Source organism: Lampris incognitus, chromosome 20, assembly GCF_029633865.1.
Source record: "Lampris incognitus isolate fLamInc1 chromosome 20, fLamInc1.hap2, whole genome shotgun sequence".
NCBI classification, from domain to species: domain Eukaryota; kingdom Metazoa; phylum Chordata; class Actinopteri; order Lampriformes; family Lampridae; genus Lampris; species Lampris incognitus.
Window position 1 is genome coordinate 5302967 of NC_079230.1, and position 25919 is coordinate 5328885.

The 25919-nt window shown below is 44.3% G+C and overlaps 1 protein-coding gene across 1 annotated transcript in view; it reads right to left on the bottom strand.

Moving 5' to 3' along the window:
* The window catches only part of LOC130130964 (uncharacterized), a 30596-nt gene extending 15128 nt beyond the window's left edge, over positions 1–15468 (bottom strand). The window contains exons 1-8 of the mRNA XM_056300828.1: positions 15165–15468; positions 14653–14928; positions 14036–14335; positions 13160–13684; positions 8360–8632; positions 6770–7045; positions 6367–6645; positions 3671–3946 (exon numbers count right to left, since the gene is read on the bottom strand). Of these exons, the coding sequence (XP_056156803.1) occupies positions 3671–3946; positions 6367–6645; positions 6770–7045; positions 8360–8632; positions 13160–13684; positions 14036–14335; positions 14653–14928; positions 15165–15468 (2509 nt within the window). The remainder of the gene's footprint in view (positions 1–3670; positions 3947–6366; positions 6646–6769; positions 7046–8359; positions 8633–13159; positions 13685–14035; positions 14336–14652; positions 14929–15164) is intronic.
* Positions 15469–25919: the final 10451 nt, after the last annotated feature.

A 25919-nucleotide genomic window follows, 5' to 3' on the forward strand; every position in this document is an offset into this window, starting at 1 on the left:
CGGGCGTCACTGCAGAAACAATTGGCCGTGTCTGCAGGTGGGAAGCCGGATGTGGGTAAGAGTGGTGCAACTGACCCGTTGTCAAGCCCCGCCCATGTCCTGCTTCCCTGTTACTGTTGCTAGGTTAGACAAACAAAACTCTGAGGGGGTCCATCCCCATAGAAAAACATTGAAAACCTGTACAGTAGTTAAAATTAAAACTCGTCATTTTGATTCTTGGAAAAACGTTGCCTGTCCTGTGCTGTTCTCTCTTTGTTGATCTAACCTTCATCTAAGAGGAAAAAGAGTTTATCATTTTTAAATGGCAGACATTCGTTGTCGTCAGAGTTGAATTGTTCAGCGATTCTGGCGTGCATACCCAGCGCTAGACCGAAATAAGTGCTAACTTTACGGAGGAATAAATACACAGCGGGCGTCAGTTCTTCTCTTACCAGAATCAACGTAGAAAGAGAACCTTTACTGACAGATGCACACTGTTATATACGCACAGACCACGTGTCAATCTCAGCGCATTTCATTGGCTGTAATCATTGTCCATCATACAGTACCCATATGTACTCAAGTTTACCTATGTGTTAATACAAAAATATAGATTTACTTCTACAATTGAAAGCACACTCATTTCGTCAACATTCTTAAAACTGCCTTGACATCATTCAGATTTCTCTGAGAGTTTACATTGCAATTCACACAGAGCATCAATTGCAATTTTTGTCATATAATAATACTGTTTTGTCACAGCCTCTCGCCCTTGACATCAAAGCATTCGCCCCTGACACCAGCTGGCCATCAAAGCAGTCAGCCGCTCTCCCTCGACATCAAAGCGATCATCACCCTTTAAAAGCCTCCACTGTGGTCCAGTCTTCGCTGGAACGTCGCCTTTCATGGACTTCTGCCTGCCTGCCTACCTACCTGCCACTGAGCCGACTCCTGCTCTACCCCTGAGATCGGTTACTTCAATAAAGACTTGATTCTTCCCTTACCTGGTTGTCCCGTCTGCTTTTGGGTTCTTTCCTGATACGTGACATGTTTACTGTTTTACCGGTGTACTGTTTGTTATCGTCACATCAGAATTATGTTGGAATTTCTAAAAGTAATATTGTGTGGGCCTGTTTGTAATAATTTAAACAAAAACTTCATTGCCAACCTTCTAAGATGGGTTTCATGCTTCTTGCAGATGCACTGTGTGGGCCGTCTGCAAGAAGCATGAAACATGTCTAAGCCCAAGGGAGCTTGAGCTGGGACCCCGAAGAATTATTTGAGATGCTGTATGTCAGAAATATAATAATGAAAAGTTAAAAGTATCACTCTTTCACCAAAACACACACACACACTAATCAACATTAGCTCACTGCTGGCGTTAGCCGACGTTAGCAAACAACATTTCCTACTTTACCTTGTTCGACTCGGGTCTGGCAGCTGTTCCTGCTGCAGCCACAGGATCAGGATACTGTTCGCTTGGGGCGCCATCAACAAGATGCGTATTTTGAAGGGAACAAACAACCTGTGCTACTGGTTTCTATCTGGCTTGGTAGGCTAGCACTTAGTTGTTGATGTTAGCTAGCTTAGCGACAGAAATGGCGACGTTACCAGCTTGCTTTTAACGTTATTCAGTATAGGTAGCGAACATTACTGGAACGTTTAGAATATTGTCAGTATACTGAAAACCACTTTGAACATATGTAGGTATTTCTGCTGACAGTGGCAGGGTTGACCTGCCCGTGTGGTCGTCCACACAGCCGAATCCAGTGGCGACGTCTCTCAGTATTTGTTCTGGGTTTGATGAAAGGAGTAAAAACAACTCCAGGATGCGTTCTGGGTATCGCGAGTCGCTGTTACAGGTACCCCACGCACACCTTTTAACCGTTTCCCCTTCAATCTCAGTTCCTCCTGTTTTCGCTCTCAGAGTCACTTACATCGGAACGCATCTGAGGTTGTCCACTCGATTTGCTTGTCTAACCCCAAGCACGTTAGCAACGGTAACCATGGGTAGGAGTCCTCCGGTTGGTGGGTTTAGCAGACCAATCAGAGGGCCAACAAAGGGTCATATGCACAGTTGGGGAGAAAAAATGTTTTAAAAAAAACAAACAGTAGAAAGCAGCATGGAAGCCAGAGAGAGACGGTGGTTCTTTATATCTTGTACTTCAGTCTCTCTCTCAAACCATTCAAACTCAACGTAGACTGAACGATGTTCGAGCGCTGCTCGAACGAAGACGCTGTACCTACAATCGATAACTGCTTTTCCTCAGTTGCCGTCGCGATTTTATGACGCGCGGACAGTGGCGCTACGTCATCGCACAAATTAGCGCGTCCACCCGGCTGTCGCGTTTACGTCACTGCCGATTGGAGGTGGAGCCGATAAATACCCGTGACTACTGCAGAGTCATGTGACCCGGGAGCGAACGCCGATTGTACCCTTTTACGTTGACCCCCCAAAGGCGGGTGTTAGCGGATGCTAGCGGGCGTTAGCGGGTTTTGGCCAGCGTTAGCTACTCTGTGCGTCCGCGCATGTGTGGGAGGGTGTGACGGTCAGCGCCGAGTGACGTGACATAAGTTAAGGCGGGAAGAGACGGAGTGGAGGAGAAAAATGGCAGAGCGTCCGGGAAAAAACAACTCAATCGTTTTGGATTTCCCCCAAAAGAGAAGGAAAGGGTAAGAATTTAGCGTAACTTCTCAACAGTGTTTGAAACTGCTGGTTGATTTATGACATGAGTTGGATTCAGCACCTACAGTCATGGTGAAGAGAAGTTCTCTTCGTCATGACTGTAAGTGTCGTTTAGCTAGCAGCCCGTACTCGTCTGATCCCACAGCATACTTGTGTTGTCCTTTAGCAGGGGTTTTTCTCGTAAATAAATCAAATGTTTATAAAACGAGCTAAAACGGTAATGACTCATTCACTCATTTACTATTGGCACAAACAAAAGTTAACCATCATATTGATTTCAATCTAAATGAACCTCAAGTAAATAAACAATTAACTTTACGCCATTATGTAGATTCTGATAGTTAGATCATGTAATGTATAATATATATATATATATATATATATATATATATATATAAATATCACTCTTGTGGTGACTAAATTGTAATGTGTATCACAAGGTGCATGAAAATTCCTCCCAGAGTAGGAGTAAACAACCGTTTTTGAGGTACACATTTCAAATTTTTCAATGATTAAGACTTGTACTATAAGGTGCTAGAGTATAATAAAAAGCATCAAAATGGAGCTTGTTTATATAAAAAAAAATCCAGGGAAGGACCCCCCCCCCGGACTCCGCATATCCTGGAAACACCCCTGGTTTGTTCGATAATATTGTTATGATCTATTTAACGGCAGCTGTCAGAGCTGAAACTGGATGAATCAGCGTTAAGTACAGTAGCTAAATTGTACACTAACGTTTGCTAACAGAGAAATTCACAACAGCAACCAGCCTAACCTTGTCACAATGCGAGTACTGTAGTTTTGGATTGGAGTTGGTAGTTGAATTTAACAGCAGTCCGTTTGTCAATGGTTTAGGCTTCAATTAAATGCTCACTCTGCAAAGTTTCATGTGAGCACCCTGATTGCACCATTTTCTTATGATTACGTGAAATGCCAGCGAAATAAATTCTATCACAACGTGTTGGGGTTTCCTTACATTAAACATGAAATGAAATTTAAACTCACCAGTTTTGTTCATGCTGACTGGATCACTGTACTGTGTGTAGTAAACTGGATCTCCTCTCTCTCCTCTGCACCAGTACATTCCAACCTCTGTGACGTTGACTGCACCATATGAGTAGAGAAGACCGTCTCCTGTGGTCAGTGGTTTAGAGTCTTTGTTATCTCTGTACCAGAAGTATTTCCAACCAGAAGACCCTTCCACAGAACAGGACAGTTTCACACTGCCCCCTACTGGTATGACTGTGTGGTCAGCTCTCAGTACAGCCTTTGGTGTATCTGCTGTTTGGTTTAAAAAAGAAAGAAAAAAAGATAAGAAAAACAAAGATTTAAAGGGACAGTAAACCTTTTAATTTTTTTGAACAGAAAGCATTCATAAGGATCTAGGATGGTAGAACTGAATGCCCTAATTATAAAGTCCACAAAAACAAGATGTTTCACAAAGCTTCTCTAGGGAAGAATATCAATGACACACAAATAGACACACATTTGCAGCACAATCGACATATAATGTATGCGTAAGTGTAAAAACAAGTGTAATATCTATTACACTTGATAAATAGTCTGTGTATCACACTAACCCAGTCAGCATATTTTTTGCACATGCCAAATGTACAGATGTTATTGCACAGTTTCACGGTATTATTGCAACCTTAGAGTTTTTTAACAGAGGAATGAAGAAAGACATAGCACTTCTCTCCTTTGGCTCCCTGCACATAACCGACTCTTTGTTACACAGCCAGCCCCATGCATCTGCAGTCACTGATCAAAATTATTTAGCACAGCACGAGTTGGAACATAACTTTAAACGATGATGATTTAAATGAAGAAGACACAGGAGTGAAGATAACACATCAGCAAGCACAGGGGTTTGAGGTAAGCTTGTAAACGAGGTGTCACATAAATTAGCTTCACTGTCAATTAGTCAAACCTACCAACTAGCATTCTTAGTTGATCTTAGCCCACACTTGTTTTTAGTCAGCTGGTGTAAACAATTTTTGCCAGGTCTTGGCTAAGAATCTATTTGAGCTTTCCACAAACTGAACTTAAGAACTATCAGTAGGAGTTAAAGGTAATCTGATAGACCCTTTTATGACCCTACGTCACGCATAGTACGCACGCGCATTTTGGCATCAACAGAGGCAACTTCTCCACCTCCAGTCAATGCAGAGTGCAAGTGGATTTTTGATCGTTTGATATTTACATTTTTAAAATGTCATCTTGTGTTGTGGTCCGCTAGAACAGGTCTAGCAAAATTAAAGGTATTAATTTCTACTGCATTCCATTGGGGCAAAGACCAGTCAATAGACCCTTTTATGACCTACATCACGTATAGTATGCGTGCGCATTTTGGCAGCAAAATCACGTGATCACTGTTTACCAAAAGGGTCTATTTACATAACACATTTGAAGGCATCACTACAGAATTCCCCCAGGAGCTTCATGCACTGCTCTCAGCGTGGCCAGTAGGGGGAGCGGCTGACTGTGGAATTATCCGGCTCTGTGCATAACTAGTCCACTGACTTCCGGTTTCTACTGCAGTGGTCATACCAGTTTCCTGTTTGTTGGCGTGTGCTGTTGACAATGGCATATTTTTACGATGCCTGCAAGATTAACCATGGATAAATGTCAACGACATGCACACAACTGTCGACAAACTTTCACCTGTACCTACCAGCAAACGGGTGAAAGGTTGCAAGTTGTACATATCAAGTTACGTCCATAATTATGAGGATGAGCAGACGGACAGTCGGAATTGTGGATGTAACCTGATATGTACAACTTGAAACTTTCCACCCGTTTGCTGGTAGGTGCCGGTGAAAGTTTGTCGACAATTCTGTGCATGTCGTTTGACATTTATCCATGGTAAATCTCTCAGGCATCACGAAAAATATGCCATTATCAATAACACGCCAACAAACAGGAAACTGGTATGAACGCTGCAGTAGAAACCGGAAGTCGGCGGACTACAGTTATGCACAGAGAGTGATTGTCTGCTGTTAGTTGCTGCTTGATACGGCAGGCAGTAAAGGAGTGAGGACGTTCTTAGTATAAAGTTTATACTAAGTTGACCATGTCGTTCTTGTTGTTATACGTTAGAGATATCAACATGATCAGACAGAGTTTTATGATGTGTGTTCAGCAAGTTAATGTTTCTGCCCTTTATGGCTCGTTAAGCTAGCATGCTAGCTGGAAATGTAGTTAGGTGGATGAGGTGGAGTTCAGCTAACTCAATGTGACTGATGTTTCATGTATTGCAGTGCTGTGTTTAAAAGAACGAGATTGTGGTCATCTTCAAGCCTTATTTCCCAAATCTGTGTTATCGTCAGATCTATTAATGTGTTAGTGGAGTAGATTAAGGCATTATTGTTGTGGAATCATATGCCTATGTGAAACCATGCATGGTTGTTTGTTTCTGTTTGTATTTTCAGACCCCACGCATCCATATACTTTGTACCTCTCTCCGAGTGCCTAGATAAAGTTTGCCAACTATTATCTGCTTTGTGTCCACTCCTTGATCAGAGTCCCACTGTGGGTGGATATCCAGCTATAACAGTAGGTGCTCACACCCAGTTTAAAAAGTATATTTACAATAACCACATTAAGTAACATCTGGTTAAAAGAGGTTCAGAATAGACATAGATTGAAAGAAAGTCATGAATCCATTACATTTTACTATGAATTACCGTAGTTTTACTTACATGATACAGACAATTGAAAGGCATCACTCCATTTTGTTGAAAAGTGTTGATTGTTTGTGTTTATGCCCCTGCACATGTAGTCTCCATTGTGATATGAGGTAACATCACTGATCCTGTATTCATGTTGGTTTGAAGGCTTGAAGTTGGAGTTTGGTGGTCTCCATTCATACTCCCACTCAGTATCTCGTCCTCCATGGATCTCGCATCGAAGGATCACAGTCTCTTCACTAAATATCTGAGACCAATTTGGCTGTCGGGTCACTATTGGTATATTGTCAGCTATTCAACACCAAAATCCCATTATGGGTATGAAAAAACACATTAAAAAAAGTTAATTATTTTGAACAGTAATTCTCAACTATAATAAAGTTCACACCTTTTTTCTCCTAAAAATAAAAATTACCTGTTTTGCCAATCCTGGCAAAATCACTGTACTGTGTGAAGTAAACTGGATCTCCTCTCCCTCCTCTGCACCAGTACCTTCCTTCCTCTGAGATGATGAGTGTTCCATTTGAGTAGGGAAGACCGCCTTCTGCGGTCAGTGGTGGAGTGTCTCTTATATCTCTGTACCAGAAGTATTTCCATTCGGAAGACCCCGACACAGAACAGGTCAGTGTCACACTGCCTCCTACTGGTATGAAACTCCGTCCTGGTATCAGCGTGGGCTTTGGTCTTTGTGCTGTTTTGTTTCAGGAAAACACGTGGTTTTAATCATGATGTTTCACTACGGAACATGAGCAAGCGGGTAGGGGTTCCAGTGTGGGTAAAGACAAGGTGCCACAAGTGCCATAACCGTCACATCTGAACAAGAATCAGTTTTTCAAATATCTGTGTATTTTGGTTGGACCAGCAGAGTAGAACTACTGGACTGAGTGTGTGCTTAACTTCATTGTGACAGCTGCTTTAAAGAGATACTTTCATGTTGTTTCTGAGCACATTTTTAACACGGGTGGTTTGAATTACAACCGAGAGGTAGGTGTGGTTTTATGATTTCATAGCTATTGGCTACTGAAGTTCAGGGTGGTCGTGTGGGTGTGGCTGGGTGGGCTAAACACGGGCTAAACCGCTTGCTGTAGAAAAACGAGAAATTCACTGGTGACAGCCCCCTACAGCCGCATTCCTTCGAGCCAAAAGGGGGCATCTCCGCTTACAGAGCGTCCCGCTACGGACACGCCCTCTATGCTAATTTTAATTCGTGATGCAGCAAGTGACCACATTTTCGCCAACCGGAAATCAGTTACTCGACCGCCGATATCTCTCGTCTGGCCATAAATGTGATTTTAGGGCTACCATTTGTCTCGTCGATCACATCCACACTCCTTATATCGATTAACAACAGGAAAAGTCGGATTTTGGTGCAAGTATCTCTTTAATGAGCAGTGGCCATTCATTTTCCACACTGATGCCCCAGAAAGTTGAATCAGTTCATGTGGACATCAGATCATCAACGTTTAGTGGGAGAAACGTTTCATCACTCATCTAAGTGACTTCGTCAGTCCCAGCTGACTGCAGGTTTCTCCACCCTTAAAAACAGCACCGTTGTGTCACAACTGAAACCAGCGATTGGTCCAGATTAATTGATTCAACTTCCTGGGATTTCTTTACCTGGATTATTGAGCATGCATAAAGATATTTACAGACTGATGGGCTGCATCTCAATACTCTGCAACACACTACATATCAATAGTAGATACTGCTTACTAACAGTAATACTTTTGTTTGTAGTTTTGTTGTAGTTTGTGGATGACTTCACTAACCTAGGCAGCCTCATCAGTAAGGACAGTGGGGTCCAAAAAGACATTAAAGCAAGGCTGGAGAAGGCCCAGGGTGCCTTCTCTTCTATACATCTGAATTTTCTCTACTTTTAAAAGTTTGCTTAAAGTTAAAAATTGAAGGCTTAACATTCAAAGCAACATCTTAAGAGAAAAGTTAAAGACAGACATGCAGACATGTACAGAAATCATTGATATTGTCACCACAAATAAAAACTTACATAATACATTCAAAGTGAAGGCAGCGCTCCATTCTGTTGAAGTATGTCTGTCATTCCTGAGTTTGCCTCTACACCTGTAGTCTCCTCTGTCAGCCAAATAGGCAATGATTTCGTATTCAGCTTGGTCTGGAGGGCTGACTCGGCTGGTGGTGTTCCATTCATACTCCCACGCAGTGTCTCCACTTTCATGGATCTCACATCTGAGAGTCACAGTCTCTCCACTGAATATCTGTGGCCAGTTTGGTTGCAGGATCCCAACAGGTTTACCAGCAACTGCTCACACACAAAAAAATTAAAATTAGTAGAGAAAAATGTAAAAATGATAATAATATTTTTCTTTTTTTTTATACACACTATATGGCAGAAGTATGTGGACACCCTTTTTAATGAGTTGATTTGGCTATTTCAGCTGCATCCATTGCTGGGAGATGCATAAAATTGAGCATAGAGCTTCACAGTCTCTCCAGACAAACGCTGGCAGTAGAATGTTTCAGACTGAAGAGCTCAGTGGCTTTCAATGGGGCACTGTCATAGGATGCCACCTTTCCAACAACTCAGTTCTGCCCTGGTCAAGTGTAAGTCTGTTACTGTGAAGTGGAAATGTCTTGGAGCCACAGCAGCTGCTCAGCTGTGAAGCGGTAGGCCATGCAAGCTCACAGAACGGCACCACCAAGTGCTGAAGTGTGTAGTGCATAAAATCACCCATCCTTGGTTGCGACACTCACTAGCAAGCTCCAAACTGCACATGGAAGCAATTTCAGCACAAAAACTGTTCGTCAGAAGCTTCACAAAATGGCTTTCCATGGCTGAGCTGCATGCAAGCCCAAGATCACCATGCACAATGCCAAACATCAGCTGGAGTGGTATAAAGCACACCTCCACTGGACTCTGGAGCAGTAGAAACATGTTCTCTGGAGTGATGAATCATGCTTCACTGTCTGGCAGTCTTACAGTCAATCTGGGTTTGCTGGATGCCATGAGAATGCCACCTGCCCGAATGCATAGTGCCAACTGTAATGATTGCTGGGGGAGGAATAATGGTCTTGGGCTGTTTTTCATGGTTTAGGCTAGGCCCCGTAGTTCCAGTGAAGGGCAATCTTAATGCTACACACACAATGACATTCTAGAGAATTGTGCGCTTCCAACTTTGTGGCAACAGTTTGGGGGAGGCCCTTTCCTGTTTGTGCATGACAATGCCCCCGTGCACAAAGCAAGGTCCATAAAGATGTGGTTTGCTGAGTTTGGTGTGGTAGAACTTGACTGGCCTGCACATAATGCTGACCTCCACCCCATCCAACACTTTTGGGATGAATTGGAACGCCGAATGCAAGCAAGGCCTTGCTCAATATCAGTGTCCGACCTCAACTGTGGATTAATGGGAGCAAATACCCATAGCCATGTTCCAAGATCTAGTGGAAAGCCTCCCCAGAAGAGTAGAGGCTGTTACAGCAGCAAAGATTGGACCAACTCCATATTAATGCCCATGCTGTTGGAATGAGATGTTCAGCAAGCACATATGGGTGTGATGTTTGGGTGTCCACAGACTTTTGGCTATGTAATGTGTGTGTGTGTGTAAATATAGCTATATGTATTCAAATAACACTATTTTCATTTGCATAGCCATATTTGTCAAATCTAAAATGTCCAATTGTATGTTTAGCATGTGTTTACACGTACAATATGTACAGTAATGACTATGATTATACAGAAAATTTAGTGTGGCGCTGATCGTAAAAGATTATTATCAATGCACAATAAAATATTTTTCTCTGTTTTGAATTCTAAACCAAATCATCCAACTCACCAGTTTTTGTTATTTTGACTGAACTACTGTATTGTGTGTAGTAAACTGGATCTCCTCTTCCTCCTCTGCACCAGTAGAGTCCTCCCTCTGTGATGCTGGCTACTCCATCTAAGTAGAGAATATTTTCTTGCCCAGTCAGGGGTTGAGCTGCGTCGTTCTCTCTGGACCAGTAGTATTTCCACCCAGACGACCCTTTCACAGAGCAGGTGAGTGTCACGTTGCCTCCTATTGGTATGTCTGTTTGCTCAGCTTTCAGTGTGGCTCTTGGTTTCTGTGCTGTTTGATTTAGCAGGGAAATTTTTTTTTAGAATTTTGAAGTTAATTTAAAGCCATAGCAAGCATGATGGAGAAAAAGCTTCGTTCAAAAGATGGAGAGAGAAAAGAGCGGCTCCTCTGGAAAACAACTAGAGATACAGAAGTTTGGTTGCATGCATTTTTCAACAAAATATTCCATCCATTCTCCATTATCCAAACCGCTTATCCTACACAGGGTCACGGAGATGCTGGAGCCTATCCTAGCAGTCATTGGGCAGCAGGTTGGCAGACACCCTGGACAGGCCGCCAGTCTATCAAAGGGCCGACACACAAACACACACACACACATTCGCGCCTAGGGACAATTTAGTACGGCCGATTCACCTGACCTACATGTCTTTGGACTGTAGGAGGGAACCAGAATACCCGGAGGAAACCCATGCAGGCACGGGGAGAACATGCAAACTCCACACAGAGGACAACCCGGGGCAACCCATAAGGTTGGACAACCCCGGGGCTTGAACCCAGGGCCCTCTTGCTGTGAGGCGACCGTGCTAATCACTGTGCCACCATGCCACCCTGCTAACCACTGCACCATCATGCCGCCCCAACAAAATATTGTGAGGGAAAATATGGCTCACCAATTGGTTCAGCAAACCATTAAAGGTTTAATAATTCTCTTTCCCTCTGTCTTTTCCACACTTGTACCAAAAGAACCTCAAGGCAACTGGCATTTCTTTAATCTTACAGCTCAGAACTCAAACTTAAGTCAAGTCAAGTCAATTTTATTTGTATAGCCCAATATCACAAATTACAAATTTGCCTCAAGGGGCTTTATAGCAACACAACATCCTGTCCTTAGACCCTCGCATCGGATAAGGAACAACTCCCTAAAAAAAAAAAAAAAACTCCAACAGAGAGAAAAAAAAATAGGAAGAAACCTCAGGGAGAGCAACAGAGGAGGGATGTCTCTAAGTCAGAGACGGGTTTAGCAATATCTAATTTGTAACAGTCAGAATTATAACATCACATTTCAAGTAGACCTGTTTTTGTTTTCATCTCTAAATGTAAAAGTGACAAGTTCTGTTTTGCATCCTAGTGTGAAAGTGCAACGTTGTTTCATCATTACTAAAGTGATACAACGGAAACTCTTTAACACTAGAATTGGATTTTTAATAACTGTGAGGGAAAAAAAGATACAGACCTGCCACTCGCGAAATGCTCCTAAAATTGCATATATTTGCATTAAAATTAGTTTTAGATCAATTGCACAAAAAAAGTTATGATAAGATCTACCTAAAACGACCATGAGTCCTCAAAATGACCGCGTGATCGTGCATGTGCATTTTAACTTCTGGAGTGATTCTGAATTGTTGGTTCATGTAGAATAGAGTAAGTATCGTCTTTCTTGCTTAACAAGTTGCTATTAGTCTTATTCCAGCTGCTTGAGTATTAGTCCTTTTCTTTATAGATCTGCTGCTGTAGCTGTTTTTCATCTAGTGTGTCCTTTCTTGTTGCCTAGCTGTTTTGACTTAGTTATCCTTTGCAGTTTTAATAGTTTTGTGTGAGGTTTGATAGAGTTTTACATAAGTGACCAGTTTCTGGGTAATAGGCTTAGTTTCAGTTTACTTCCTTGGCCAAATGGGTGTTAAGTGGCCTGGGTGTGGCCTGCACTCCTGGCAGACAATTAGCAATCAGTGTTGTCTAAATCACTGCTGCTACTTGGAAGCATTAGCTTCCAAGCATCAGGCAAACAGGTCTAGGTTGAACGAAGGCTAGAGTGAACAAAGGCAAGCGGGACTTTTTCAAGCCAAGACTTCGTCAAGCCAAGATTTCGTCAAGCAAGGACTGCTCTTTTTAGATTCGGTCAGTAATCTGTATATTGTGTACCTAGTATAGACTGTGTTTCCTTCGCATTCCTGACCTTTCCTCTTCCCGGGGCTTGCATAGACGTTGGGTCACTCCTAGGCGCTGTGACCCTGCCAATCTCATCCATCCCATTCTCTCTACTCACGATGAGCAAATGGTGAATAACTGTAATGACTGTAATTTAATGTAATGTAATGTGTCATGTCAGTATTTATGATGTGTGTTGGTTGAGTCATTTCCTTTGTGAGGTTCATTGCGCTGTCCTAGAAACACACTAGCGTTCTCCAGAGCAGAGAAATAGTCTAAACTTGATTTTTGATTATTTCCATATGTCTGGTTACAGACGCCGTTACAGACGAAGCATGACTACCACCGACGCGTTGCAGTATTTACAGGCGTTGGACAGCGGCCATTTGAAATTGTTTGAAAAATATTAAAATTGTTAAAATTTTAATTTTGGTGTCAGTTAGTTTCTTAACAGACATACTAACATATGTGATGCATTAATATCTCACTTGGGTATTTATCTTGACAGAATATAGCGTTTAAAAACCCTGGAGTAGTTTTTAAGTCCCGGTCATTGTTTGGAATTGTTTCGATGGTTAAATTCAGTTCTTTTTTTACATTTCACATTTTCTAGGCCTTGTTACGTTTGTTAGATAAGCAACATGTGTTTTCCGTTTTGTTTTTCACCTTTTCAATTTTGCTATACAAGTTCGGCCATATCTCTCTGAAGTTTAAATTGTTTAAAAATAATATTAAAGTTGTTAAAATGTTAATTTTGGTATCAGTCGTTTCCTAACAGACATGCTAAAATATGCAATGCATTAATATCTATTAATATTTAGAGTCCTGAACCCAGACACAGTCACCTGAGCTGAGTGCTGGCAGCAGTTTCGCTCTGTGACGAGTATCAAAGTGAGCTTTCTGTTTCAGCTTTGACTGCTGGTCTTGTCCCTTGAAAGCTGAGAGATCAGGCCAGCCGGGCTGGAGGAGTGAAGGGTGGGCAGGCACTGGTATGCGGAGTCGCCGTCTTTGGAGGAGTTTGGATGGGCTATATCCACCAGCGAGGGGGGTGGAGCGGTAGGCCAGGTATGGGTCAGACGATTTCTTGAAGAGTTGCTTCACAGTTTGAACGGCCCTGTCTGCCGGGCTGTTACTTTGTGGGTAGAGTGGGCTAGAGGTCACATGAGTGAAGTTCCAGGCCCTTGAGAAAAGATGAAAGGTGTCAGAGGAGAACTGTGGTCCATTGTCTGTGACCACTGTAAGTGGAACTCCATTGCGTGCGAACCATGATTTCATGCATTCCACAACTGCCGATGAGGTGGTGGACTGCAGCTTGGCAACCTCAATGAACTGCGAGAAGTAGTCGCACATGACGAGGTAGATGGAGTCATCTAGATGACAGAGGTCAGTCCCGACCTTTTGCCAGAGACCGTCAGGGGTGTTTCCGGGGAGGAGTGGCTCAGGGGGTTACAGTCTATTCTGGGTGCATATTTGGCTCTTTTCCACAGCCTCCTGTAGCTGTCTACTGAGTCCTGGCCACCAGACGGAGCACTTGGCCCTCTCTCTGCATTTGGTGATGCCTTGGTGGCCTGCGTGGATTTTGTTCAGTATGTCCGTCTGCACTGAAGCAAGAATAACCAATCTGGTGCCCTAAAGCAGTAGGCCCTGGGCTATGGCGAGGTCACCTGAGACAGCCCAATAAGCCTTGAGTGCATTGTCATGCTTGACATCTTCTGGCCAACCTTCCTGACAGTAATGAGCCACCTGTCTGAGCAACTCATCAGCCTGTTGAGCCTGTTTGAGGTTCATGAGCCGCTTTTCTGTGATAGGCAGTGAGGAGATTACAGAATGCACAAACCCCTCAACGAGCTGCTCTTCTACAGGGGACTCCGGGGCCTGAATGGCATGCACCGGTGCTCTAGATAGCAGATCTGCTTTGGCCAGGCTCTTTCCAGGCACATGTGAGATTGAGAAATGGAACCGCATGAGTCTCATTCGAAACCGCAGGATGCGGGGTGACAGTTCATCGAGGTGTTTGGTCCCTAGGCAAACAAGGAGGGGTTTATGGTCTGTTTCAACCTGAAAAGTCATCCTTCACTCTAGACATGACGGGGAGAGAAACGCGTCTGAGTGTGGAGAGAGAAAAGGGTGTTGCATTTGGTTTGAGGGCTATGTGATAATTGCCCTCAAGCCTGCCAATACCCTCAAACAGGGTGGGGAAGCGTTGGGGAAGTCTGCAGGAGGTAGTGTCGACTGAGTTTAGGTCAGCTCTTGTCACCAGGCTTAGAGCTGAAATTGCGGGGCAGCCAAGTAAGGCCATTCTGAGGCACGTGCACATTCTGCTGTGTGGACTTCTCACCTGTCATTAAGGTGGCTGATAACCTCCCCCGTACATCCAGTGGGGTACGACTTGATCCCTGGAGCACTTTATTAGTCTTTTCCAGTGGGGGAGCTGCGTGCAGGTCATGGTATAGGCATTCTGGAATCACAGTCAGGTCAGCCCCCATGTTGATTTTGAACTCTGCGCTGCGGCCACACAGGCTGATATGGGTTACCCATGGCTGCCCCTGACCGTCATCTAATGATCCAAGGAATCCAATTTCCATGTCTTCCTCTTGTAACACTTCTGCCAGTGCTGTATTAGACCGACAGACAGTTGCAAAATGCCCTCTCTTTTGGCAGTTACTGTAAGTGGCATTCTTAGCTGGACATGCTTGTCTACTGTGGGAACTCCTGCCACACCAGCCGCAGTTTTTGTGTTGCATTTATGGTCTTGCTGGAGTAGGGGGCGGGACATTTGGCTGGTGGAGAGTCTGGCTGTATTTTTCCTAATAGAGACTGCCTCCACTGACTGCTCTGAGTGTGTTTCACCTTGAAGGACGCATTGCTGTTTCTTTGTGTTCATGTCTGAGGCATATGCGTTTTGCTGTGTCCAGTCGTTTTTGACTGTATCAAAGTCTTTGAGTTGGTCATCAGTTATATCTCTGCACCGGACAATAGACTCCGCCTCCGGCCTCATAGCATACAATAGAGTATTGATTTGCTTCTCTTGCGACTGTTTATCCAAGCCTGAGGCATGCCGGAAGCGTTCGAATCTACTGAGCCATAGCAGCCACTCTTTAGGGCGGGAGTTGTCAAATGCCTGCTGCCCGACTTGCTGCTGATCATCTGCCATGACAGCTTTTGGGTGAGTCTTTCTCTTACATCTCCGCGGCAGTTTGTAGGTAAGGTAAGTAACGTCTCGTGGCTAACTTTAGCTAGCTTTGCTGCGTTCATGAGGCTATCGTTAGCATGCTAACGCCAGATTTGTACATCTGTGTATATCTGTAATCTTGTAAATTACACAAACCTCCGAGTAGTTTGTAAAGAAGCACCTCTTCTATTGGTGACTGGGTGATTATAGGCGCAGGGAGTAGTCTTGACCACTTTTGATATCCATGTAAAGAGGTGAATGAATAACAGAGAGGGAGACAGTATCGTAGGCGAACACTCGAATAATGAGCCCCAGCTTTATTCCTAAAACACCTTGCAACATGTAGTAACTAGTGCCCCCTACCGGGACTTCCAAAGATAACACTAGCCAGCTATCACCACCTACCCAGTGAAATGAAATACTCATACCTACCCAGTGAAATGAAAGACGACTGGAAAGCTAGAAATAGAGTGATGTGAAAATAAAGCAGTAAAGAATGACACTTAACGCTTAGTAAACCAACAGATCAAGAGAATGGATGTTAAATGTTTTCCTCACCTTCATCAGCAGTCAGTCCATGGTAGAAGAGTGTGCTCGGCACTAAGAGAAAGATTAATGCCTCGTAAGTTACTGACACATACTACCATCAAAATCATCTTTAGCAAGTGAACGCTTCGACTTTGTGACAGACCTGTATGGCTATATACACACCGCGGTTAACAGTGGCCCTCTTTGTTCCTCATTTCAGTGTTTAACCCCATGAACTGCACAGCAGGACACCGACAATTCTCCAACAGGTGTCAGATTGAAAACTGCCACTTAAAAGGCGATAGTGATATGCAAATAAAATCACTCTTCTGCTTGGCTGCCAGTTACATTCAACATGCTGCCGTGTCTCCATTAGCTCAACTATGCCACTTATCACTAGTGGATACGTGTGGAGTCGCCAGCCACTTCTTTTCACCTGACAGTGAGGAGTTTCACCAGCGGGACGTAGCGAGTGGGAGGATCACACTATTCCCCCCAGTTCCGATTTAAATATTAATAGCCACATCAAATCGGTAACCTCGTCAGCCTACTACCACCTAAAAATATTACTAGAGTCAGAGACAACATGTCCAAACAAGCTCTAGAAAGGCTCACCCACGCCTTCATTTCCAGTAGATTAGATTATTGCAGGTTTGTAAAAAAAAAAAAAAAAGCTATTCGGCCACTCCAACTTATTCAGAATGCCGCTGCTAGGGTCCTAACGAAGACTAGGAGATATGATCACATCACACCAGTCCTAAAATCCTTACATTGGTTACCAGTCACTCAGAGACATCACACCAGTCCTAAAATCCTTACACTGGTTACCAGTCACTCAGAGACATCACACCAGTCCTAAAATCCTTATACTGGTTACCAGTCACTCAGAGAATTGATTTCAAAGTACTGCTGCTTGTTTATAAATCACTTTGTGGCTCTGGGCCCAAATACATCTCTGACATGCTTGTGTCATAGGAACCTTCTATGACCCTTAGGTTATCTGGGGATGGCCTGTTGGCTGTCCCAAGAGTTGGAACAAAACATGGTGAGGCAGCGTTTTGTCATCATGCTACACATACCTGGAATAACCTCCCAGCTGATATCAGACAAGCTCCGACCCTGGCCACTTTTAAATCAAAGTTAAAAACCTTCCTATTTTGTACTGTGTACCTTGCCCTGTATCATCGTTTTAGCTAAATAGCCTTTAGCTTAACTATTTTACTTTTTAAGTCTTTTATCCTTTGTATTTTTTTGTCTGTACTTTTGCACTTTTTTAAGATTAATTGTAAAAATTGTATACCTTTTACCTTTGTAATTTTGTCACTCTAAAGCACTTTGAATTGCCCTTGTGTATGAAATGTACTGTACAAATAAAATTGCCTTGCCTATATATATATATATATATATATATATATATATATATATATATACACACACACACACACACACACACACATTAATAGATAGATAGATTAAACAACTACATGAATTCCCCCATGGAAAAATGTGTTTGGTTCTTCTCAACAAAACATTCCCTTTTTTTTTTCTTTTAGACATTATAAGTCATTTTTATACTTACAGAAAAGCATGCAGAGCAGAAGGTGGCCCATCTTGCCCCTATCCAGTAAGATGGACAAACTGTCTTACCCTCCTTCTGATACAAAATTCTACTTCCTGTACAGAAAGCGAGTTTAACGCTGCTTGAAATAAAGAAACAGAAAAAGAGAAATGGAGGCTGTGAAGAAGCTGCATTGCAAGTTCTGCTTTGTTGGTCTTACTGTGAACGTCAGCCTGCTTCCTTCCTGTTTGTTGGGCAAGGACAGGATGGAGAAAGTGATCTGGTCTCAAGGTAAACCAGAGGGCCGGTATTGTGCCGGTATTTCGACTGACACTTCATCACAGAATGACCCGATCAACCAACCCAGAGCCCGGGACAACCAGGACATTTCTAATGATCAGGGCTCCATGGAAAATGTTACTCATCCACGAGGCATCATCATTTTCCAATGAATTAATAAATACGGAATTGTATTGACACTAAATCTTCGTAACCAAACCTTTTTTTTTTTTTTTTTTTTTTTACATTTGTCAGGTCAACATGGCTCTACTGGCAGCTCGTGACTGATGGTCTTGTAACCTTCTGAACGACTTCAGGTACACTTGTGTCAAGGCACTTAACATCATCCTCATCTCAGCTGAAAAAACACCCCTTCATCACCATCCTCTACATCTACACCCCTTTATATCCTTTATACATGGACACCTCCGTCACCGTCCTCTACATCTACACCCCTTTATATCCTTTATACATGGACACCTCCATCACCGTCCTCTACACCTACACCCATTTATATCCTTTATACATGGACACCTCCATCACTGTCCTCTACATCTACACCCTTTTATATCCTTTATACATGGACACCTCCATCACCGTCCTCTACATCTACACCCCTTTATATCCTTTATACATGGACACCTCCATCACCGTCCTCTACATCTACACCCCTTTATATCCTTTATACAAGGACACCTCCATCACCGTCCTCTACATCTACACCCCTTTATATCCTTTATACATGGACACCTCCATCACCGTCCTCTACATCTACACCCATTTATATCCTTTATACATGGACACTTCCATCACCGTCCTCTAAATCTACCCCCATTTTTATCCATTTTATACATGCCAAGAGACAGAGCCACTAAAAATGAATGTATACTTACTCTTTAAAAAGCAAAAAAAACAACAAACAAATATAAATAAAAACAAGAAAGGCATTCAACAGACAAAAATTACTAACTGACCTGATGACGAAGGCAGCAAAGGCAGAGAATAGAGATCGTACAGAAGTGCCAATGCCGTTCGCGACGTGTAAGACGTAACGTGACGTCACTGGACCGCCGCCATTACTGTTCGACTGGAGCTGAAATCAAAATATTGCGAATTTTGCGTGTATTCACACTGTTTTCATGGATTGTCGGTCATAATGAGTTGTGAAAATGCTGTTGTCGTTCGTAAAGGGGCTGATTACTGCCATGGCATCCACTGCAGTAGTCACAGCAAAGACACCATTGAGCCGAGGACAGGTTTAATCGTCCGATTCCATCGGTGAATTTCGCGTCTTTTTATTGCGTCACAGTACAAAATATTCTCCCGGTGTTAACGTTGTAATGATCTGTGCCCTCTGGCTATGTTAACTTATAACATTAATAAAGCAAGGACGACTTCTCTCGTGCTGGGTGTTTATTCACCGACCGGATTCCCACTGACGTTGTTACGTACATCACGTGACTTTGTTGTGGCGCTACGGAAAGCCGTAAGGGAAATTAGCAAATCAAATATTACTAGCAAATATTACATTTCCCTTTTTCTGAAAAGTGCTGCTTTCTCTGCAGAGATACAGACCACGTTGAGCACGTTTATAAGCGAATACAATCTTAATAAGAAAGAATATGAAAGTGGAACTCTTATATAACTGGACTGCAACAAAGTAGTGTAAAACATTTCCTTCACTGTCTAAATGTGACACCGTAATAACATTTCATCTTTTTTTTTCATTTCTTTACTGGTAACTGCAAACAGCAGGTAGGTACACAAGGTAAGTGAACGCTGTAAATATTTCTTTTCAAAACATAGCAGGTATAGTACAGGTTGGTGTAAAATTCTCTCTTTTTTTAACATTCATAAGTCAAGGATTTGTCTTGGTTTGATCGTGCGACCTGACCTCGTGGTGTAACCAGGCTGTGTGTCTGGTTGTCGCTGATTGTTCGTGTCTGGAGGTTCAGCATGCTCTTGCTGATGGGCTTGTGTGTTGTTGTTAGCGCTGGTAACAGTCTGCTGTGAAGTGTGTGTGTGTAGTGTGAGTGTTCACTCTGCTTTGTCGCAGGTGTTGACGGTTGCGTTGGTAGATCTGACCTTCTTTGGTTTGGATGTGGTAGCTCCTGTCTGTGTTCGCTGGTCTTTCCACAGTTGCAGGTCTCCAGGATCCATCCTCCTGCCGGAAGCGGATTGGTGTGCCTGCGGGCAGGTGGGGCAGAGGTTTGGCTGTTCGGTTGTAGTATGCCTGCTGGCGCTGTTGACATACCTCTGAGTTCCATGTGAATAGGTCTGTGCCTATCACTTGCCACGGCCGCTCGGGTATGGCGTGTGACATCATTGGTTCCTTTGCATTTGCGCTGCGCCGTTCTTGGCATATGCTGCAGTCTGCTACCGCATCCTTGATCTGTTTCCCCATGCCAGGCCAGAACAGTAAGTCTCTTGCTCGGCATTTGCTTTTTTCCACGCCGAGGTGGCCGGCATGGATGCGCTGTATCATGTCCTTGCGAAGCTTTTGGGGGACAATGATTCTCTCACCTTTGAACAGGATACCGTCCATTTCTGAGATTTCTGCTCTGTGGTTCCAGTATTCCTGGATGCTGGGCGGGCACTTTTTCTTTGTGTCTGGCCAGCCAGTGAGTGTGGCTCGTCTGAGTGCGGTGAGCTGTGGATCTTGCGCTGTTTCCTGCTTGATTTCTGTGAGTCTTGTGTCGCTCACAGGGATGTTGCTGAGGACTGTGTGCACTTGGGCCTCCATCCCTTCCTGTAGGTCACTGTCGTGGTGTTCTATTGACTTGCGTGACAGTGTGTCGGCCACCGGTATGTCCTTACCGGGGCGGTGGATGATTTGGATGTCGTATTTTTGGAGCGCCAGGATCATCCGTTGCAGCCGGGGTGGTGCTGCTGCCAGTGGCTTTTTTAGTATTGCCTCCAGAGGCTTGTGGTCTGACTCCACAGTCACTTTTCGTCCGTACATGTACTCGTGGAACCTCTTGCAGCCGAAGACCACAGCGTAGAGCTCCTTCTCTATCTGTGCGTAGTTTTCTTCAGTGCTGTTGAGTGACTTGGACGCATAGATAATTGGTTTGCCATCTTGGAGCATGACAGCCCCAAGGCCACTTTTGGATGCATCCACTTGGAGTCGCAGCTCTTTCTGCGGGTCGAAATATGAGAGTACTGGACCTGGGTGCTGTGTAATGAGATTCTTCATCTCTTGGAACGCCTTGTCGTGGACTGCATCCCACACAAACTCACTGTCCTGTTTCAGAAGCGGTCTGAGGGGTGAGTTTATCTGTGAGAGGTGTGGAGCGAATCTGACGAGGTAGTTGATCATGCCGAGGACTGTCTCCAGCTCTGCTTTGTTCTGTGGGGGTTGCATGTCCTTGACCGCCTTCACCTTGTGTGGGTCTGGTTTGATGCCTTCGTGTGAGAGCGTGTGGCCGAAGTAGCTTACCTCGGACACGCATATGTGACACTTGTCGGGGTTGAGCCTCACCCCTCGCTCCCTTGTGCGCTTCAGCATCGCTCTGAGACGCTGGTCATGTTCCTCTTTAGTCTTGCCGAACACTAGTATGTCGTCCACTATGGCCGTCACACCGTCCAATCCTTCATATGTTTCATCCACGCGTCTCTGGAACTCGTCTTGAGCGGACACGATTCCGAATGGCAGTCTGAGGAAACGATACCTGCCAAACACTGTGTTAAATGTCGTCAACATTGAGGATTCAGTGCTCAGTTTGATGGCCCAATAGCCTGACCACGCGTCTAACACGCTAAAGTACTCAGCTCCAGCGAGCTTTGTGGTGGCGTCCTCCAGCGTGGGGAGGGGGTAGTGAGGTCGTTGTATCACTTTGTTAAGAGCTCTGGGGTCTAAACACACTCTAAGTTTGCCTGTCTTTGGCTTCTCAACAATGACGAGTGCGTTCACCCATTCTGTGGGTTCTGTTACCTTACAGATTATGCCGCCTTTCTCCATGCTGTCAAGCTCGTCCCTCAGTTTGCTGCGTAGGGCGATGGGGATTCTGCGTGGCGGGCAGACGACCGGCGTTGCATCTGGTGTGACGCGGAAGGTGCACTCGCCTGGGAACTCTCCTATTCCCTGGAAAACATCTGCATACTCATCCATTATGCTCTGTGATGTGACATTGTTTTCCTCGCTCACAGCCATCACTATTTTTACCAAGTTTAGGTCACGGCATGTTTTCATTGCCATGACTGGTGGGGCGTTTGTGTCAATGACGTAAAAGTCCAGCATCATTGCATTGTCTCTGTACTTACATTTGAGTTTGCATGTGCCTTTCACACTCAGCGCGCCGCCTCCATATTCAGTGAGTCTGTGCATTGCTGGTTTCAGTGTCATATTTTTGAACAGCGCCTGGAACAGGTTGGTGGGAATAGTATTGGCCTGTGCCCCAGTGTCTAGTTTAAACTTTACCTTCTGTGGAGGTGTGCCAATTCCAACCTCTACGTAAGCCTGCTCGTTGCTTTTTCCGTTGTTCTCTATTGAGATGCAGTCTATGTACAGCTCTGTCAGTTCTCCCACAGCGGTGCTCTCCACTGTAATGTTGTCGAAGTACAGTTATTCCTGCTCTCTGTCAGTGGTGTACTCTTCTGGGTTCTCTCCGACGGCATGTACTGTGCCGCGGTAGTACTTTGTCTGTCCCTGGGAGCTAGACTTGCATACTTTAGCAAAATGATTGAGCTTCTTGCATTTAATGCATTGTTTACCCTTAGCTGGGCAAGTGGCTTTAGCGCCGTGTAGCCCTCCACAATAGCTACACGCCCTGGCGGCGGTGCTAACGTTACCCTCCCTTTGTCTGAAGTTAGCGTTAGCTGCTTTGGGTGCGTTCGGTTTGTAAGTCTTTCTGCCTATTGCGTGCACCGTTTCATGTGTGCTGCCCTGGCCCATAGACTTTAGCTGTTGCTTTGTTAGCTCGTGTGAGCGGGCTACATCTATGGGTTTTTCTAGCGTTAGCTCAGCTCCCTGGCTAAGTAGCTTTTCTCTCACTCTGGGTGAGTTGGTGGCAAACACGATGCGGTCCCTGACCATCTCGTCGGCATTTGGGTAGCCACAGTCTTTGACTAGGAGCTTTAGCTCAGTTACAAATCGTTCGAAGGATTCACTCTCTCCCTGCATGTTTTCATGAAATTTATATCTGGCATAAATCGGGTTTGCTTTGGGGGTGATGTACTCAGTGTACTTATCGTAGTACGTTTCTAGCTTCTTGGCTTGTTCTCCGCTGAGTGTCCAAGTGTTGTGCACATCGCGCCCTTTTTCCCCTATCCAGAGCAGGAGGTAGCTGCATTTCTCCTCTTCGTTCTTCCCACGCAGGGGGCCCTTGAACATTAGCTCCGTTGTTTGTCGAAATCGTCTCCATGCTTCAGGTAAGTTCGCCGATTCCCAGTCCATCCGTGGAGCTGGAACGCCGTACGAATCCATATTGGGTATTTAAACTCCGCTACTCTGACACCATGTAATGATCTGTGCCCTCTGGCTATGTTAACTTATAACATTAATAAAGCAAGGACGACTTCTCTCATGCTGGGTGTTTATTCACCGACCGGATTCCCACTGACGTTGTTACGTACATCACGTGACTTTGTTGTGGCGCTACGGAAAGCCGTAAGGGACATTAGCAAATCAAATATTACTAGCAAATATTACAAACGTCACTGACTGTATAGTGATGTTTTGAGTCGAACGGTGAATTTGAATGGTTTCTCCTGCAAGGTTTACTCTCAAAGGGTCAACTTACCTGAAAAATGGATTTTAGAGTGTAGACTTACCTGATTCACCTGAAACAGAAACAGTTAACTCAAAGGAGAAAATAAATGAAACAAAATACACTCACTGGCCACTTTATTAGGTACACCTTGCTAGTACCGGGTTGGACCCCCTTTTGCCTTCAGAACTGCCTTAATCCTTCGTGGCATGGATTCAACAAGGTACTGGAAACATTCCTCAGAGAGCTTGGTCCATATTGACATGATAGCATCACGCAGTTGCTGCAGATTTGTCGGCTGCACATCCATGATGCGAATCTCCCGGTCCACCACATCCCAAAGGTGCTCTATTGGATTGAGATCTGGTGACTGTGGAGGCCATTTGAGTACAGTGAACTCATTGTCATGTTCAAGAAACCAGTCTGAGATGATTCGAGCTTTATTACATGGCGCGTTATCCTGCTGGAAGTAGCCATCAGAAGATGGGAACACTGTGGTCATAAAGGGATGGACATGGTCAGCAACAATACTCAGGTAGGCTGTGGCGTTGACACGATGCTCAATTGGTAGTAAGGGGCCCAAAGTGTGCCAAGAAAATATCCCCCACACCATTACACCACCACCAGCAGCCTGAACCGTTGATACAAGGCAGGATGGATCCATGCTTTCATGTTGTTGACGCCAAATTCTGACCCTACCATCCGAATGTCGCAGCAGAAATCGAGACTCATCAGACCAGGCAACGTTTTTCCAATCTTCTGTTGTCCAATTTTGGTGAGCCTGTGCGAATTGTAGCCTCAGTTGCCTGTTCTTAGCTGACAGGAGTGGCACCCGGTGTGGTCTTCTGCTGCTGTAGCCCATCTGCCTCAAGGTTCGACGTGTTGTGCGTTCAGAGATGCTCTTCTGCATACCTCGGTTGTAATGAGTGGTTATTTGAGTTACTGTTGCCTTTCTGTCAGCTCGAACCAGTCTGGCCATTCTCCTCTGACCTCTGGCATCAACAAGGCATTTTCGCCCACGGAACTGCCGCTCACTGGATATTTTCTCTTTTTCGGACCATTCTCTGTAAACCCTAGAGATGGTTGTCCCAGTAGATCAGCAGTTTCTGAAATACTCAGACCAGCCCGTCTGGCACCAACAACCATGCTACGTTCAGTCACTTAAATCACCTTTCTTCCCCATTCTGATGCTCGGTTTGAACTGCAGCAGATCGTCTTGACCATGTCTACATGCCTAAATGCATTGAGTTGCTGCCATGTCATTGGCTGATTAGAAATTTGCGTTAACGAGCAGTTGGACAGGTGTGCCTAATAAAGTGGCCGGTGAGTGTAGGTCTAGCGTGATAAAATAGACCGTTAACCTAGGAAAAATACAGACCGGTCTCTTCTTAACTGGAAAATATAAAACAGATAATTGACTAATTGAGCGGTTAGTGATGTCGCCTTGTGGTGCAGTACACCCCGTATCGAATCCCGCACCGGGCAAGAAAATAACCGGTTACATTGGTGGCAGCGGTGGGATCCGGAAGTGTGCAGATCCTCAGAAGTCTCTTCGGAGCGCGGGAAGAACAAAGCGCGAGGGCGCGCTTCCGGGAGAGGGTGACGACTGTAAACTACTAATAAGACGCGTTAGTCCCTAGCTAACGGGTCTGACCCTTTAGCCGAGTGGTTAGTGATGCCACCTTGTGGTGCAGTACACCCCGTATCGAATCCCGCACCGGGCACGAAAATAACCGGTTACAACAGCCTAATTGCAATTAAAAAGGGATTCAAACCAGGGATTTCAGTATATCTCAATGTATAAATGTGTGACACATAGCTGGGAATAGTTTTCATGTTCAAGTAAATTTACACTAATTTGTCGTTAAATTGGCAGCTTTTTCATTTTGTTACCCCAGCCTCTGGTCTGCTATTTTGTTGCTCAACCACTCCTTAAGAGCCTAGATCTGGTCCAGTGTGAGATAGTGACACAAGTGTTGCGTTTTTTTTATTTTTTATTTTATTGCATCACAGTACAAAATATTCTCTCGATGTGAGGGATATTTCTACAGTTTGCCCATAATAATATTTGTAAACAAAGGGGCTCGGAAGAAATGGTGAGATCCCGTTGAGATCGCTTCTGCTCTGATGTTTCGGGACAAACGGTGCCTATTTGGCCACTAATAACGCCTGATATTTAATACTCTTTATTCTCGATTAGGCCGGATTAACTCGCCGAAGCTTTGTGTTTGTGATAAATGAACACAGATTTGAATCAGTTGACTGAAACGAGACAATCTTCGTCGCGGCGCCATAGACCTTTTTACGGCTACGTCATCAAAAGTATGCGCGCGCATTTAGGCAACGGAAGTGAAACGCTA